General features: G+C 51.0%; 1 protein-coding gene across 1 annotated transcript in view; it reads left to right on the top strand.

Moving 5' to 3' along the window:
* LOC128740138 (inactivation-no-after-potential D protein) overlaps positions 1 to 16,518 on the top strand; it is a 348,822-nt gene that overhangs the window by 273,594 nt on the left and 58,710 nt on the right. Inside the window, exon 12 of the mRNA XM_053835653.1 lies at positions 470 to 604. Within this exon, the coding sequence (XP_053691628.1) occupies positions 470 to 604 (135 nt within the window). The remainder of the gene's footprint in view (positions 1 to 469; positions 605 to 16,518) is intronic.

The following is a 16,518-nucleotide window of genomic DNA, read 5'->3' as shown; positions in this document are numbered from 1 at the left end:
AGCGTTTTGAGGAAATTTGTATTTCATTTGTACGGGAGCCCCCCCTCTTAGAAGGAGAAGAGGTCTCAGTACGCCGTAGAAAATTAATCCTGCCTTCTGAAACCCCCACACGCCAAATTTGGTCCCATTTGCTTGATTATTTCTCGAGTTTTGAGGAAATTTGTGTTTCATTTCTATAGGAGCCCCCCCCTCTTACGCCACCCTTCAAATTGCTCTCTTACCTTTCCAAAAAATTGCTGGTCATTTTATCTATCCAACGACATATAAATTGTTCAATTTCGTTCAGTACTTTAGTAGCTATTAGCATTTGAAATCTTCCATTCAAACGTTACGCTTCTATTTTCGTTTTCACAAAGTGCTATACCCAGTCCCAGTATAGTAAACAAAGACGTAGTCCTACGTCAAAATATGATAAACACTTGTATGACATATAACATTTATTGAATTCTTTAAATTAAAATTTTTACAGACACGCCTAACAGTATATAGACCAAACAGTGACGAGGCAGAAACTCTAGAAGTGGATATGTTACGAAAACCTGGAAAACATTTAGGCATTGGATTTAGAGCAAATCATCCCAAAGGAATCATTATTACTGATATGGTAAGTATATTCGAAAGATTTCTATTATAATGCGATTTAGTTTCATTGATATTTATACCAGCTATATCCTGAGACTTTACATCAAAATCTATAGTACTAAAAAATTTTTTTCTTTTTCGGTGAAAACCAAATACCTACTTTAATATTTGGTGTAACGTTCCAGTCAACTGTTTTATTTCGACCATCATCAGACGTCTACAACCATACAAGCTTTAACGTATATTAGGCAGCTGGCTGAAACGTCACACCAAATATTAAAGTATTATACTATCAATGCCGCGATATCGTTCTGATTTAAACTTCAAACACTTAAGCTATGCTGAAACTTTCTTCAAAGTAAAATGTTCGCAAACTTCTTTATTCTATTTCCATAAATAGTTTAATATTTATTTTCGTAATTTATTTTCAAGTCAAAGTTTAAAAAATAAAGATAAAATGCTATTTTACATTGAAAAACACTAAAGAGTTACAGTTCGGTTTTGATTCAAACTTCAAACATTTTCATGGTCGACATTCAAAGCTCGAATATTTCAATTCAGCCTATTTTCCATTTCTCTCGCTAATAAAAACTCTTTGCCGACATACAATTTTAATATGCTATAACTATTTTCTCAAGACTAAGTAATTTACTGTTTTTGACGTAGGACTACGTCTTTGCTTACTATACTGGGACTGGGTACCACTTTGTGAAAACGAAAATAGAAGCGTAACGTTTGAATGAAAGATTTCAAATGCTAATAACTACTAAACTACTGAACGAAACTCAACAATTTATATGTCGTTGGAGATAAAATGACCAGCAATTTTATGAAGGGAGTAAGAGAGTAAGATTTCAAGGAGGGTGTAGGGCTCTCGTACAAATGAAACACAAAATTCCTTAAAACTCGAGAACTAATTAAGCAAATGAGATTAAACTTGGCAAATGGGGGCTTCAGAAGGCAGGATGTTATTCTATGGTGTACTGAGACCCCTTCCCCTTCTTAGAGGGTGGGGGGGGGGCATGAATTTATTTTATTATGGTTTGATATTCCTCACCCCTGTGGTAAGAAGATACCCGCGAAAAAATTTACATTGTTGATATCCGCTCGGTTCATAGCACCTTGAAGCGCTATGTTGAACATGAAAGACCATCACCTTGATGAAGCCCTCTGTGTGATTCGAATAAACTTGACAATCCACCCGAAAACCGAACACAGCACTATGTACCATCCATCGTAGATTTAATCAGTTTGGTGAGCTTCCTGGGGAAGCTGTTCTCGTCCATGATTTTCCATAGCTCTTTCCGGTCGATGGTATCATATGCGGCTTTGAAGTCAATGAATGAATGGTGCGTGGGAACTCTGTATTCACGGTCCTTTTGGAGGATTTGCCGCAGTGTAAATATTTGATCCGTTGCAGACCGACCTTCGACGAAGCCGGCTTGATAAGTTCCCACAAATCTATTCGCAATTGGTGATAGACGGCGGAAAATGATTTGGGACAGCACATTATAGGCGGCATTGAGAACGGTGATCGCTCGATAGTTCTCACAGTCCAACTTGTCGCCCTTTTTATAGATCGGCCAGATAACCCCATCTTTCCACTCCTCCGGTAGCTGTTCCGTATCCCAAATTCTATAACAATTAGTCGGTGCAGACAAACGGCCAGCTTTTCTGGTCCCATTTTAATAAGCTTCCAGCTGACTTGTTGTTCTTTAGCTGCATGATGGCCTCATTAACTTCGCCTATCGTTGGGGCTGGCACCTCCTCCCCGTTTGTTGCACCGTCGAAATCGCTTTCCCCGCCGCCATGGTTCTCCGCCTGGGCGCCATTCAGGTGTTCATCGAAGTGCTGCTTCCACCTATCGGTCACCTCACGATCGTCCGTCAGAATACTGCCAGTCTTATTCCGCTAGAATTTTCGCGTTTCCTGAGAACGATGCTGCCGCTCCAACTCTGCATTGTCCTGCTCTTCCACGTAGCGCTTTTTCCCTCGAAAGATTTGGTTTCGCTGCATCTTATTCTGTTTGTGTATTTCCACGTTCTGACGTGTGGCACTGCGCATTTTGGCCACCCGCGCTGCGTTCTCCTCATCCATCACCCTCCTACATTCATCGTTAAACGAATCGTTCCTCTAATTCCGGGCCACATGCCCGATGGAGCTCCGCTACACTGCTGATGGCTGTTTTGATAGTGTTCCAACAGTCCTCGAGAGGGGCTTCGTCCAGCTCATCCTCTTCCGGCAGCGCAGCTTCGAGTAAATGCGTGTAGTTTGCGGCGACGTCTGACTGCTTCAACCGCGCGAGATCTAACCGAGGCTGACGTCGGTACCGAATGTTGTTCACAACGGAGAGTCTTGGGCGCATCTTAACCATCACTAGGTAGTGGTCCGAGTCAACGTTAGCGCTTCGATAGGATCTGACGTCGATAATGTCTGAGAAGTGCCGACTGTCGATCAAAACGTGGTCGATCTGTGATTCTGTCTGATTTGGTGACCTCCAGGTGTACTTGTGATGGATTCTGTGCTGAAAAAAGGTACTACGTACGGCCATATTTTTGGAGGTGGAAAAATCGATAAGTTTTAGGCCCATTTCATTGGTCCGCTGGTGTGTACTGAACCTTCCAATCACCGGTTTGTATTCCTCCTCCTGGCCGACCTGAGCATTGAAATCCCCGATGTCGATCTTGATATCATGTTTTGGGCAGCGGTCGTATTTACTCTCCAACTGCGCGTAGAATTCATTCTTGTCGTCATCGGCACTTCTGAGGTGAGGGCTGTGCACGTTGATGATGCTTATATTGAAGAATCGGCCCTTGATTCTCAACCTGCACATTCGAGGATTGATTGGCCACCACCCAATCACCCGTTCCCGCATCTCGCCCATCACTATGAAAGCTGTACCCAGCTCGTGTGTGTTGCCGCAGCTCTGGTAGATGGTATGTCCATCTCTGAACGTACGTATCGTTGAGCTCTTCAAGCATACCTCCTGCCTTTCGAATGGACAAATTTTTAAATTTTAAGGAGGAAGCGAATACGGGTGCTACTAGTGGCAAAGATGATACCTTTGCCAAAAGTAGTAAGTTGGGCAGGTCACCAACAGCAAAGACAGGTAGCCCCCCGTTATCGGGGGCGCGACCCAAGAAGGGAAGCCCGCCGAAATCGGGGGCACAGCCCATACAGGGAAGCCCCCCGAAAACGGGGGCGATACCGAAGAGGAAGTTGACTCCAACAAAGTCTAACACCCCAGTTAGAACGCAGGTGGCCACCGCTGCTAGCTCAGCCAAGAAGGCGAGCGACAGCGGTAGGCAAATGTCAACGGAGGGCGTGGTGCACCCTCTTGAGGGCGAAGTTGGGCTTCCTCCAGCCAGTTGCAAGCTGGAGGAAGCCAAAAGGTTGGTGGACGAGTTGTACTCGTTCATCAACTCTAGGTCAAATGTCCACCTCGACATTAAAAAGTTGGCGGTGAGCCTCCGCTCTACCGTCATAGCTGCCGAGGTGGAGAGGCAAGAGCTTCTGCAGCGATGCGAAATCGCCGAAGCTCTGGTCATAGCCGCTAAGGCTGTGGCCATGCCTAGTCAGGCGCGTACGCCGCTTGCCAAGCGCAAGGCGGCTACGCCCGACCATGGACCAACGCTGGTAGCCAAGAGGCAGCGGACTTCGGCTCGCGCCTCTACCAGCGAACGCGCGGAGGCGGTCCCGGATGGTGCTTCCGGGACCGGGGAGGAGGAATGGCAGGTGGTTAGGCGTAAACCGCCTAAACCGCCGAGGCCGAAACCGAGCGAGGCAGCGGCTGCAAAGCCAAAGCCAAGGCGCGTCCATAAGGGCGACGCCTTAGTAGTGAAGCTGACAGGTAAGCTGTCGTACGCTGAACTACTGCGCAAGGTTAGGGTGGACCCCAAGTTGCAAGAGCTTGGGGCCAACGTAGTAAAGACCCGCCGAACCCAGGCAGGGGATATACTCTTCGAGCTAAAACAGGACCCCACGGTCCAGAGTTCGAATTACCAGAAACTGGTTGAGCAGTCCCTGGGCGAAGCGGGCCAGGTAAAGGCGCTGTCGCAGCGTGTTCTGGTCTAGTGTAAAAACCTCGACGAGATTACGACGACAGTTGACCTGAGTGATGCTCTGCGGGATCAGCTTAAGGTTGATGTGGCACCCGCAGACATCCGGTTGAGGAAGGCATACGGTGATATGCAAACTGCGACCTTAAACGTGCCAGAGGCAATCGCCAACAAGGTGTAGGCGTCTGGCAAAATTAAGGTAGGATGGTCAGTGTGTACACTGGTGTCGAAACGGCGTATCGAACGCTGTTTCAGGTGTATGGGCTTTGGCCATCGGGCGGCCAAGTGTAAGGCCCCCGATCGGTCCAAGCTGTGCAGGCGGTGCGGCGAAGATGGCCACTTCGCCAGGGGATGTAGCAAACCCCCCAGGTGCCTGCTCTGCACAGTCGATGCGGGAAATAAGCATGCCACAGGTGGCCCACTGTGTGCGGCTTATAGGCGGGCATTGCAACGATAAGGGTGCAGGTTATACAGATTAACCTAAACCACTGTGAAACGGCACAGGAGTTGCTTTAGCAAACGGCAGCCGAGACGGGGTGCGATATTGCCATTATCGCGGATCCCTACCGGGTCCCCCGTGGAGGCACAAACTGGGTTATCGACAAGGGTCGGATGGCAGCGATCGCCGTGATGGGTAGATACCCGATCCAGGAGGTGGTGTCGTCCGACCAAGAGGGGTTCGTGATCGCGGTGGTCGATGGCGTCTGCATCTGTAGCTGCTACGCTCCACCTAGATGGTCGCCGGAGCAGTTTGACCGGATGCTAGACGTGCTCACCGACGAACTCACGGGCCGCAAGCCCGTTGTCATTGGAGGAGACTTCAATGCTTGGGCTGTCGAATGGGGTAGCAGGTGCACTACTCCGAGGGGACAAAGCTTGCTGGAAGCTATGTCCAAGCTAGATGTAAGTCTGGCTAACGTGGGATCCGTCAGTACCTTTTGTAGGGGGGTACAACAATCGATCATCGACATCACCTTCTGCAGCCCAACGTTGCTTGCCAACATGGGCTGGAGGGTGTCAGATGAGTACACGCATAGCGACCACCAATCTATACGGTACACGATTGAACGACGGGCGCTACGGCCACGCGGGGTGAAGTCGACAGGGAGGAGGTGGAAAGTGAAGTCCTTCGACAAAGACCTGTTCGTTGAAGCACTCAGTGCAGAGAGCACCCGCTCGAACCTGAGTGCTCGTGAGCTGACCAACGTCCTAGTACGGGCATGTGATACCACTATGCCTAGGACGGGGCAGCCAATGAACGGTCGTCGCTCGGTATACTGGTGGAGTGATACCATTGCCCAGCTCCGTTCCAGGTGCCACAGAGCGAGAAGGCTAGCGCAGAGGGCCCGGACCGATGCAGATGCTGAAGCTTGGGGAGTTGATCTTAGAGCGGCAAGGTCGGCGCTTAAGAAGGAGGTTAGGCGTAGCAAGAAATCCTGTTTCCAGGAGCTATGTCGCGATGCGGATTCAAACCCCTGGGGAGGTGCATACCAGGTGGTAATGAAAAAGATGAAGGGTACATCTGCGCCGCAGGAAACCTGCCCCCAAAAGCTGAAAGTCATCGTGGAAGGGCTCTTTCCGCAACACGATCCAGTTTGGTGGCCTCCGACCCCGTACGGTCAATCGAATGATGTCCTCAATCCGATCACGAATGAGGAACTCATCGTAATTGCCAGGGGTCTAAAAACGAAGAAAGCGCCCGGTCCTAACGGGATTCCGAACGAGGCACTCAAAGCGGCGATCCAAGCATATCCCGATATGTTTAGAGAGACGCTTCAGAGTTGCCTAGAGGTATGCGAATTTCCAGACAAATGGAAAGTCCAAAGATTGGTACTGCTGCCAAAGCCGGGGAAACCGCCTGGTGATCCCTCGTCGTACAGGCCAATTTGCCTACTGGACACGCTAGGCAAATTGCTAGAGCGGGTAATCCTAAACAGGCTAACGCCTGTGACGGAAAGTGATGTCGGACTGGCAAACACGCAGTTTGGCTTCCGTAAGGGGAAGTCCACTGTAGATGCCATAAAGTCCGTAGTGGAGAGGGCCGAGAAGCCTATGAAACGGAAAAGGCGAGGCGACAGGTACTGTGCCATAGTCACAATCGATGTCAAAAACGCCTTTAACAGCGCTAACTGGGGTGCAATTGCGTTAGCGCTAGTACCGGATCATCTATGCAGGTTGCTTAAGAGTTACTTCGAGAACCGGATGCTAGTGTACGACACGGCGGACGGGGCGAAGAGGTACAGAGTGACAGCGGGTGTTCCACAGGGTTCGATTCTCGGCCCCACGCTTTGGAATGCCATGTACGATGGGGTGCTGAGGCTCGAACTACCCACTGGGGTCGATATCACTGGCTTCGCCGATGATATCGTCCTTACAGTGGTAGGCGAGTTTCTGGAGGAGGTGGAAATGCTGGCATCAGACGCCATAAGCATAATAGAGGGTTGGATGGCGGGCGTCAATCTGCGATTGGCCCACCATAAGACGGAAGCTGTGATGGTCAGCAACCGAAAGTCGGCCCTAGAGGCAAAAGTAATCGTGGGGGGACAGGTGATTGTCTCCAAACGAAGTGTGAAGTACCTGGGTGTCATGACAGACAACAGGCTGAACTTCACCAGCCATGTGGATTATGCTTGTGGTAAAGCGTCAACGGCGGTCACTGCGCTGTCTAAGATCACGCCGAACGGCTACGGTCCTAGCAGCAGTAAGAGACGCCTGATGGCCAGCGTTGCCATGTCGGTGCTACGATACGGTGCACCGGCGTGGGCCCCGGCTTTGGAGAGTAAGCGCAATCAGGCATGTCTGAACAAGGTGTTCAGGCTGTTAGCATTGCGCGTTGCGTGCGGCTACCGTACCATATCGTTGGATGCGATTGGGGTTATTGCAGCCATGATTCCAATATGCATACTCCTAGGTGAGGATATCGAGTGCCATAGGCAGAGGAACGTCAGGGGCGCTAGGGACAGAGTTAGGCTGGACTCTATTAGGCGTTGGCAGGCGGAATGGGATCGCACCGACCATGGTAGATGGACCCATAGGCTGATCCAGAACATATCGTCCATATCGTTTCACCCTTTTGCCCCGTTTGCACGGTAGCCGAGGAAACGGCGGAGCATGTGATTTTTCACTGCCCGCGGTTTACGTCCACTCGGCAGGTGATGCTTGCGGTCGTTGGAGAAGACACCAACGCCGACAACATCGTGCAGAGAATGTGCGCTGAGCAGCGTGCATGGGGTGCCGTCGATAGGGCGGTAACAGCGGTGATAACGGAGTTGCAACGGCTAGAACGTTTGCAACGACAGGGTCGACATAGCTTGCTAGGGTCAGTAACGGGCTGATTGGGCGGCCCAGGCCCTAGGTGAAGGGTAGTGGCGGTATGAAATGGCAAGGGTGTTGTGTGTACCCACACACGCAACGGACAAGTCGGAGTGCTTCGGCACGTCCTCCCTCCTGAAGTAAAACCTAACGGTAGTTCCGGGAGGGGTTCAGGAACGGGCAGCAGGAGAGTTTTTAGTAGGTAGGCGCATGTTGGCACCATGTGAATCCTATTCGGCACCGTGAAGGTGCTGTCTATGAAGATTTTCTCCCTGCATAAACAATACAAAAAAAAAAAGGCCCTAGGTGAAGGGTAGTGGCGGTATGAAGTGACAAGGGTGTTGTGTGAACCCACATACGCAACGGATAAGTCGGAGTGCTTAGGCACGTCCTCCCTCCTGAAGTAAAACCTAACGGTAGTTCCGCGGGGGGGGGGGGGTTTCAGGAACAGGCAGCAGGATAGTTTTTAGTAGGTACGCGCATGTTGGCACCTTATGAATCCTATTCGGCACCGTGAAGGTGCTCTCTATGAAGATTTTCTCCCTGCATAAACAATACAAAAAAGCATACCTCCTGCAGAGCTACGACGTCGAACTTGCGGCTCTTCAATCTTTGCTCCCTTGGAAGTTGAGAGATCGGCAGTTCCACGTCCCGAGTGTTCGGTTAAGGCCCTAGCCCAGCGAGGTTAAGGTGCCGAACAAAGTCGCATTCGACTTTGCGCGACTCCGTATAGCCAATAAGATGGGAGCGGGAACTCTTATCCCTACCTCCACGCGGTGCCGGCCGGGACGCAACTGGGCCTAGGATCGACCAAATACCAGTCTTTTGTTACATCCTCAGTGGTGTGCTAACAGGGAAAGGGGGGCACGTTGTGCTTGCGGGTAGCGTGGCGCAGTGGTGTAAAGAGACGAGAGGGGTTCAACTCCTATAAGCCAGCTGCGGACGCCGTAGTGTCCTGTTAGAGCGCAGGACTTTAAACGAAAAAGCCGGGTCAGGAGTGCCATGGGCACATTAGAATCGGTTCCAGGAAGATACTAATTATGGTGTACTGGACGGGCGGGAAAAACATTTGGATTCGGCGCTATAGGGCTGACGGCTGTGCTGTTGTACTACCTTAGGTAAGGAAGGATGGTACCTTCCCGAAACGGCGAGTAGGCCAATGGTACAACTGCCTTCCGTCCCGTTAAAACCGTGGCTGGTCTCTAGGTACGTTCAAAGCTCGTCACTCACGTCAAAGTGCGGTGGTGTAGGCTTGGATGATAGATTCCTGACTAACGCTGATCGGATGCTGACATCACTGCCCCCATGAAGGGTAGGGGGAGTGTCCCTAGCCATGGCCTCCCTGCTTGCATAGATCACCATGGGATCGTTAAGGCGACTTCATAATTACGAGTGGAGAAATCGGTCTTAGGTTGGGACCCATAAGTATGGATAAATTTTTAATTTCCACTGAGGACACGAATGCGGGTCCTTCTGGAGGCAAAGATGATATCTTTGCCAATAGCAGCAAGCTGGCGAGACCGCCGCCGGCAAAGACAGGTAGCCCTCCGTTAACGGGGGCGCAACCCAAGAAGGAAAGCCTGCCGAAATCGGGGGCACAGCCCAAACAGGGAAGCCCCCCAAAAACGGGGGCGATACCGAAAAGGAAATTGACTCCACCAAAGTCTAACACCCCAGTTAGAACGCCGGTGGCTACCGCTGCTAGCACAGCCAAGAGGGCGGGCGACAGCGGTAGGAAAATGTCAACGGAGGACGTGGTGCACCCTCTTGAGGCGGGAGTTGGGCTCCCTCCAGCCAGTTGCAAGCTGGAGGAAGCCAAAAGGTTAGTGGACGAGTTGTACTCGTTCATCAACTCTAGGTCAAATGTCCACCTCGACATCAAAAAGCTGACCGTGAGCCTCCGCTCTACCGTCATAGGTGCCGGGATGGAGAGGCAGGAGCTTCTGCAGCGATGCGAAATCGCCGAAGCTCGGGTCATAGCCGCTAAGGCTGTGGCCATGCCTAGTCAGGCGCGTACGCCGCTTGCCAAGCGCAAGGCGGCTACGCCCGACCATGGACCAACGCTGGTGGCCAAGATGCAGCGGAATTTGGCTCGCGCCTCTACCAGCGAACATGCGGAGGCGGTCCCGGACGGTGCTGCTGGGACCGGGGAAGATGAATGGCGGGTGGTTAGGCGTAAACCGCCTAAACTGAAGCCGAGCGAGGCTGCGGCTGCAAAGCCAAACCTAAGTGTGTCCATAAGGGCGACGCCTTAGTAGTGAAGCTGACAGGTAATCTGTCGTACGCTGATCTACTGCGTAAGGTTCGGGTGGACCCCAAGTTGCAGGAGCTTGGGGCCAACGTAGTGAAGACCCGCCGAACCCAGGCCGGGGATATGTTCTTCGAGCTCAAATTACAGGCAACTGATTGAGTAGAGTCTATTCCGATTGTTCCAGTAAGAATTTATTTGTTCTTCGTTCCGTGCTTTAGTATTTTTCCTGGTGACGGCTTGCAAAGCCTGTTACACCAACCCCCTGTTTCGCCAGAGGGCCAACGAAGCTCGAAAGAGCCCTCCTTTCCTGTCAGCATACGACCTTAGCTTCCACCGGGGTTGGTTTCCTGATTTCCACCAAAGTTGCTCGTATCCCGGCTGGTACCACGAGGAGGTAGGAATAAGAGTTGCTGAATAAGCGACTATGAACCACTGTAGGGTCTATTTTATGCCTACACGTGAACAAGGCACCGACGGTACGCATTATTCAGCCGTTTACCAGCCAGCCTGTCAATATATACTAACTTGTCGAATTAACAACTACCATAGAGATGGTTTAGTTACAATAAAACCTAATTTTACTGGAAGTGCTTTGGAACTTTGGCACAATTTTACCCCTTCTAGGGGGTGACATTGTGCCAAAAACATAAAGTTAAGCTATAAACCTAAACAGTGAACATTAGCATGTTTATAAACAATACACATAAATATCAATATAAAGTAGTTCATATAGGGCCGTCCATTAACTAAGTATACTAGTAGGGGCAGGGGATCGGCCAAAAACAACGCATCATCCAAAAAGTATGAACGAAAATAACCCGGAGAGGTCTGAAATAACTAAAAATGAGTTCGTAGTCAATGGACATCCTTTATATAGCCAGTAGTGTTTCTAGGGTTAACAAGGGGGAGATATATGAAGGGGTGTATCCTAAGGTGGCATACCTATTTTATCATTTAACAAAAATAACCATTATTTCGTTCGAGAATCCGCGGCAGCAGAACATGTGGTCTATCCCACTCTTCTCCTTAAAACTGGCAGTTAATACATGGTATAATATATTCGTCTTATATCAGAGTGTTTATTCAAAGAATCTGAAATTTCTAGAGAAAAAGTAAAAATTAGTTTAAATTATTTAGCAGACCTATGATGCTGTTTGCTCCAAAATGGATGATGCAATCTAATCTGTCAAAATATTGTGCTCAATAGTAAAGAATGTGAGTGTACTGGTTAATACTGACGTATTTTTGTTGTGTATGTGAAATCCACAAATTGGATCGATTACAATTGGCTTGGCATAATCTCACCCCCGTGAAGCTCGAAAAGTACAAAGTTTCAAAAAATATAATTTTTGTAATAAAAACTTATCCAACGCATAATAACCTTTCAATACATTGTAAATGATTAGTTTATATACCTTCATCGGATCATAGCAATTGGCCCTGCAATTGTCCTGCACTCTAACTGACACACATCCCCGCACACACGCACACGCACACACACGCCCACGCACACGCACACGCACACACCCACCCACCCACACGCACACACCCACCCACCCACACGCACACACACACACACACACACACACACACACACACACACACACACACACACACACACACACACACACACACACACACACACACACACACACACACACACACACACACACACACACACACACACACACACACACACACACACACACACACACACACACACACACACACACACACACACACACACACACACACACACACACACACACACACACACACACACACACACACACACACACACACACACACACACACACACACACACACACACACACACACACACACACACACACACACACACACACACACACACACACACACACACGGATGGTAAATGGTTGAATAATGCGCTCCAGAACTATCACGAAGTTCCACAGCCTCTTATTTAGCAACTCCTATCTCTACCTCCTCGTGGTACCATCCGGGATACGCTCCTTAGTGGAAATCGGACAACCGGTGGAAACTAGGGTCGTATGCGGACAGAGAAGGGGGCACTCATGCGAAGGCTGAGTGTAAACTCTCCGCCTGCAAATGACGGATCTCGGTAGAAGCATGTTCGATGAACCTGAAAATACCGAGAACCTGAGCAGAGGGTCCAAAGCCCCCAAAGGAGGATGGTTTTAATAGCTATTATCCATGGCTAAAAGTAAAAACATGAATGGATAAACCCCTAATCCAAGGTGTCATGCGACCCGTGCCGAGGGATGAATGGTGGGGGGGGGGTTCTATAAATACTCAGCCTCAAACGGAGCCTGTGGAGTACCAGAGCGCCCTCCACAGTAATCAGCCCTTACCGCATCATGAGGGGCTCTGATGTGGCGGACTTTTCTTTCCCCTCAACTCGTGGGATTCTTATGGAAGACAAAATCAAAAATACAACAAGTGTGGATACGGTGGAAAACCCGTTCGCTAGAGGAGGCATCCAGCGTTCTCCACCAAGGGTGGAGAAGGATGCAACTAGGAGCGCTAGTGTGGGTGGCAAAGGCAGCGGTATGCCTACCACGCCGCGATGAACACAGCGATGAACGGCCCAGCGCTTATCAGGGCGATGGAGAAAAATAGAGACGCTGTACCTAAAGAGGTAGCAGCGTCACAGCAGCTCGAGGTAATAATCGAGTTTACGTCAGGTCGCGGCAATTTCTCCAAGGACCTGAAGCAGAGCTTGCTCATGCTTCGGAGAACCTTGAATGCAGCGACCACAACGCACAACGACCTCGTGGCGCGTGCAGGAGAGGCTAAGAAGGTGACCGTGAAGGCGTCGAAGGCAGTACAAACGGACGCTTGCCCGTTGACGGAGTGTTGTAACGCGGCCCAGGAGGCTACGGAAAGCGCTACCAGCAGCGGTAAGGCATCCGCCAAGCGCCCGAGACAGTCCCCGGGGGATAGCACCCCTGGCGGACCGAAAAAACGCCTGATCGGTAAAAGCCCTCAGGCTAGCGGGTTGGCAGAGCTAACCGATGAACCAGCGGGAAGCTTCAAGACAGGTGGCCCGTGGACCGAGGTTAGGGCCAAGAGAAAAGGCGGAGGAGGCTCCAGTAAAAAAACTGCTCCACCTAAACCGGCAAAAAAGCGAGCGAAGAAGGGCGACGCTCTTATCCTGAAAACCGACGGGTCGAAATACTCGGAGGTTCTGAAGGCCATGAGAGGAGACGCCCTACTCAAGGATCTGGGCGCGGACGTACGGAGCATCCGCCGCTCACGCACGGGCGATATGATCCTCGAGTTAAAGAAGGACGCCACAAAGAAGAGTTCCGCATACAAGCCCATAGCGGAAGGAGTGCTCGGGGACGGAGTGAAGGTACGTGCTCTCACACCAGAAGTGACTCTCCAGCTTAAGAACCTGGACGAGATCACCGAAGTGCGTGAGGTCGTACAAGCTCTCAAAGAGCAAAGTGGAGTGGTGGTGGCAACCGAGGCGGTTCGCCTACGCAAGGGTCCGGCCGGGACCCAGGTAGCCACCATACGACTTCCGCTGATTGACGGAAACAAAGCGCTGATAGCTGCTAGGCTAAAAGTGGGGTGGTCGGTATGCCCACTGAGCGTGTCCAAGCAGTCGGAAGCTTGCTTCCGGTGTTTCGAGCACGGACATAAAGCCTGGAACTGCAAGGGGCCAGATAGGAGCCAGTTGTGCAGGAGATGTGGCAGTGCTGGCCATAAAGCAAAGGACTGCGCGGAGCCTCCTAAGTGCCTGATCTGTACCGGTAAACGGGACGCAAAGCACGTAACGGGAGGTCCAAGGTGCCCGGCCGGTGTGCCGGCGACTAAGCCACGTTCATAGTGCAAGTGACACAACTCAACCTGAACCACTGCAGCACAGCTCAGCAGCTGTTACACCAAGCAGTTTCTGAGTCAGCAATGGACATTGCCATAGTCTCGGATCCATATCGCGTCCCTGCCGGAAACGGCAACTGGGTCTCGGATAGGTCTGCGACGGCGGCTATATGGACAACAAGCAGGTTCCCGGTTCAGGAGGTTGTGTCAACTGCAGACGAGGGATTTGCGGTTGCCAAAGTGGGTGGAGTGTTCTACTGCAGTTGTTATGCTCCGCCGAGTTGGTCTATCGAGCAGTTTACGCGGATGGTAGACCGAGTATCAGTTGTGCTGACTGGTTTAAGGCCGGTGGTTGTGGCGGGCGACTTTAACGCTTGGGCGGTAGAGTGGGGAAGTCGTCGCACGAACCATAGGGGTCGGATTCTGTTTGAAGCTCTGGCAAAGCTCAACGTAGATCTGGCCAACGTCGGCAACACAAGTACCTTCAGTAGGAACGGTGCGGAGTCTATCATCGACGTGACTTTCGGCAGTCCTGGTCTGATAGGAGACTGGCGGGTAGATAATGGCTACACTCACAGTGACCACCAGGCGGTCCGCTATGGTGTCGGTCAGATAACGAGGCGGCAGGCGGCGAGTAGGGCCAACACTCCAACCACCCGTGGATGGAAGACATCATACTTCGATCCCGAAGTATTTGTGGAAGCGATCCGGAGAGAGTGCGGTGATCGCGGTATGCCCGATCCGAACGCTGATCATTTGGTTGAGGTACTGTTGCGAGCATGTGACGCTACCATGCCTAGGAAAGGTCGTCCTAGGTATGGCAGGTCACCGGCTTACTGGTGGACAGATGAAATTGCGGAACTCCGCGGAGCGTGCTTTCGTGCGAGGAGAATTATGCAAAGAGCTCGTTCGGATGAAAGCAGGGCTGAACGTCGAGTAGCACTTGTTGCTGCACGCGCAGCGCTTAAGAGCGGGATAAAAGCTAGTAAACGAGACTGCTTTGAAAGGTTATGTGCTAGTGCCAATGCGAACCCGTGGGGTGATGCCTACAGAGTCGTAATGGCAAAGACCAAGGGTGTGATGGCGCCCGCTGAGCAATCGCCAGAGATGCTGGAGCGGATCATCGAGGGCCTCTTTCCGCGCCTCTTTCCGCGCCACGAGCCAAGGCCCTGGCCCCAGGCCGCTGAGTCGTCCCACGGCCGACGTTCCAGTATCTCAGACCATAGCGTAGGATGGTCGGCCTCCCAGCCGAACATCCAAAGTAACGTGGGCGACGGCGGTTTGGAGGTCGGGGAGGAAGTGACGGTTACGAACGAGGAACTCATTGATATCGCTAAATCCCTAAAGGTGAGCAAGGCACCGGGGCCAGACGGTATCCCGAATATGGCCATTAAAGCGGCTATTTTAGAGGCTCCCGAATTATTCGGGGCAGTAATGAATAGATGCCTGGAAGCTGGCCACTTCCCGGACAGATGAAAGCGACAGAACCTGGTCCTATTGCCGAAGCCGGGAAAACCTCCGGGTGTCCCCTCGTCATATAGGCCGATCTGTCTACTCGATACTGCCGGCAAGGTGCTGGAGAGGGTTATCCTTAACAGACTCGTACAGTACACGGAGGGTACAAACGGTCTGTCAAGGAACCAATTCGGCTTCCGAAAAGGCAAATCTACGGTGGATGCCATCTTGTCTGTCACTAAGACAGCCGAGGTGGCAATCCAGCCCAAGAGGACAGGTATTCGTTATTGCGCAGTTGTCACGCTCGACGTGAGAAATGCGTTTAATAGCGCTAGCTGGGACTCCATAGCCAGCTCGCTTCGGAGCGTCCAAGTGCCGGTGTCGCTGTATAGAATTCTGGAAAATTATTTCCAGAATCGTGTGCTATGCTACAACACGGAGGAGGGTCAGAAAGGCGTTCCAATCACATCAGGGGTTCCGCAAGGTTCCATACTGGGCCCGGTGTTGTGGAACGTCATGTATGACGAGGTGTTAAAGCTAAAGTTTCCGGTAGGGGTGGCGATTGTCGGCTTTGCGGACGATATCACCTTGGAAGTCTACGGTGAATCTATCAGAGAGGTTGAGTTGATGGCTGCCCACTCTATAAGCATTGTTGAAGATTGGATGCGATCCAGGAAACTGGACCTAGCGCATCATAAAACGGAGGTTATCGTGGTTAACAACCGCAAGTCGGTGCAGCAAGCAAATATCAGTGTCGGGGACTGCACTATTTCGTCAACGCGGTTCTTAAAACTCCTTGGAGTCATGGTCGACGACAAGCTCAAGTTCGGGAGCCACGTCGACTATGCCTGCAAGAAGGCTTCCACAGCTATTTCGGCATTGTCTCGTATGATGTCTAATAGCTCTGCGGTATATGGCAGCAAGCGAAGGCTTTTAGCCAACGTGGTCCAGTCCATACTCAGGTATGGCGGGCCGGTGTGGTCATCGGCGTTAGGTACCAAAAGCTATCTAGCCAAGCTGGAAAGCACC

Source organism: Sabethes cyaneus, chromosome 3 (assembly GCF_943734655.1).
Source record: "Sabethes cyaneus chromosome 3, idSabCyanKW18_F2, whole genome shotgun sequence".
NCBI lineage: Eukaryota > Metazoa > Arthropoda > Insecta > Diptera > Culicidae > Sabethes > Sabethes cyaneus.
The sequence above is the reverse complement of the archived record's forward strand: the minus strand, read 5'-3'. Positions and strand labels throughout refer to the sequence as shown.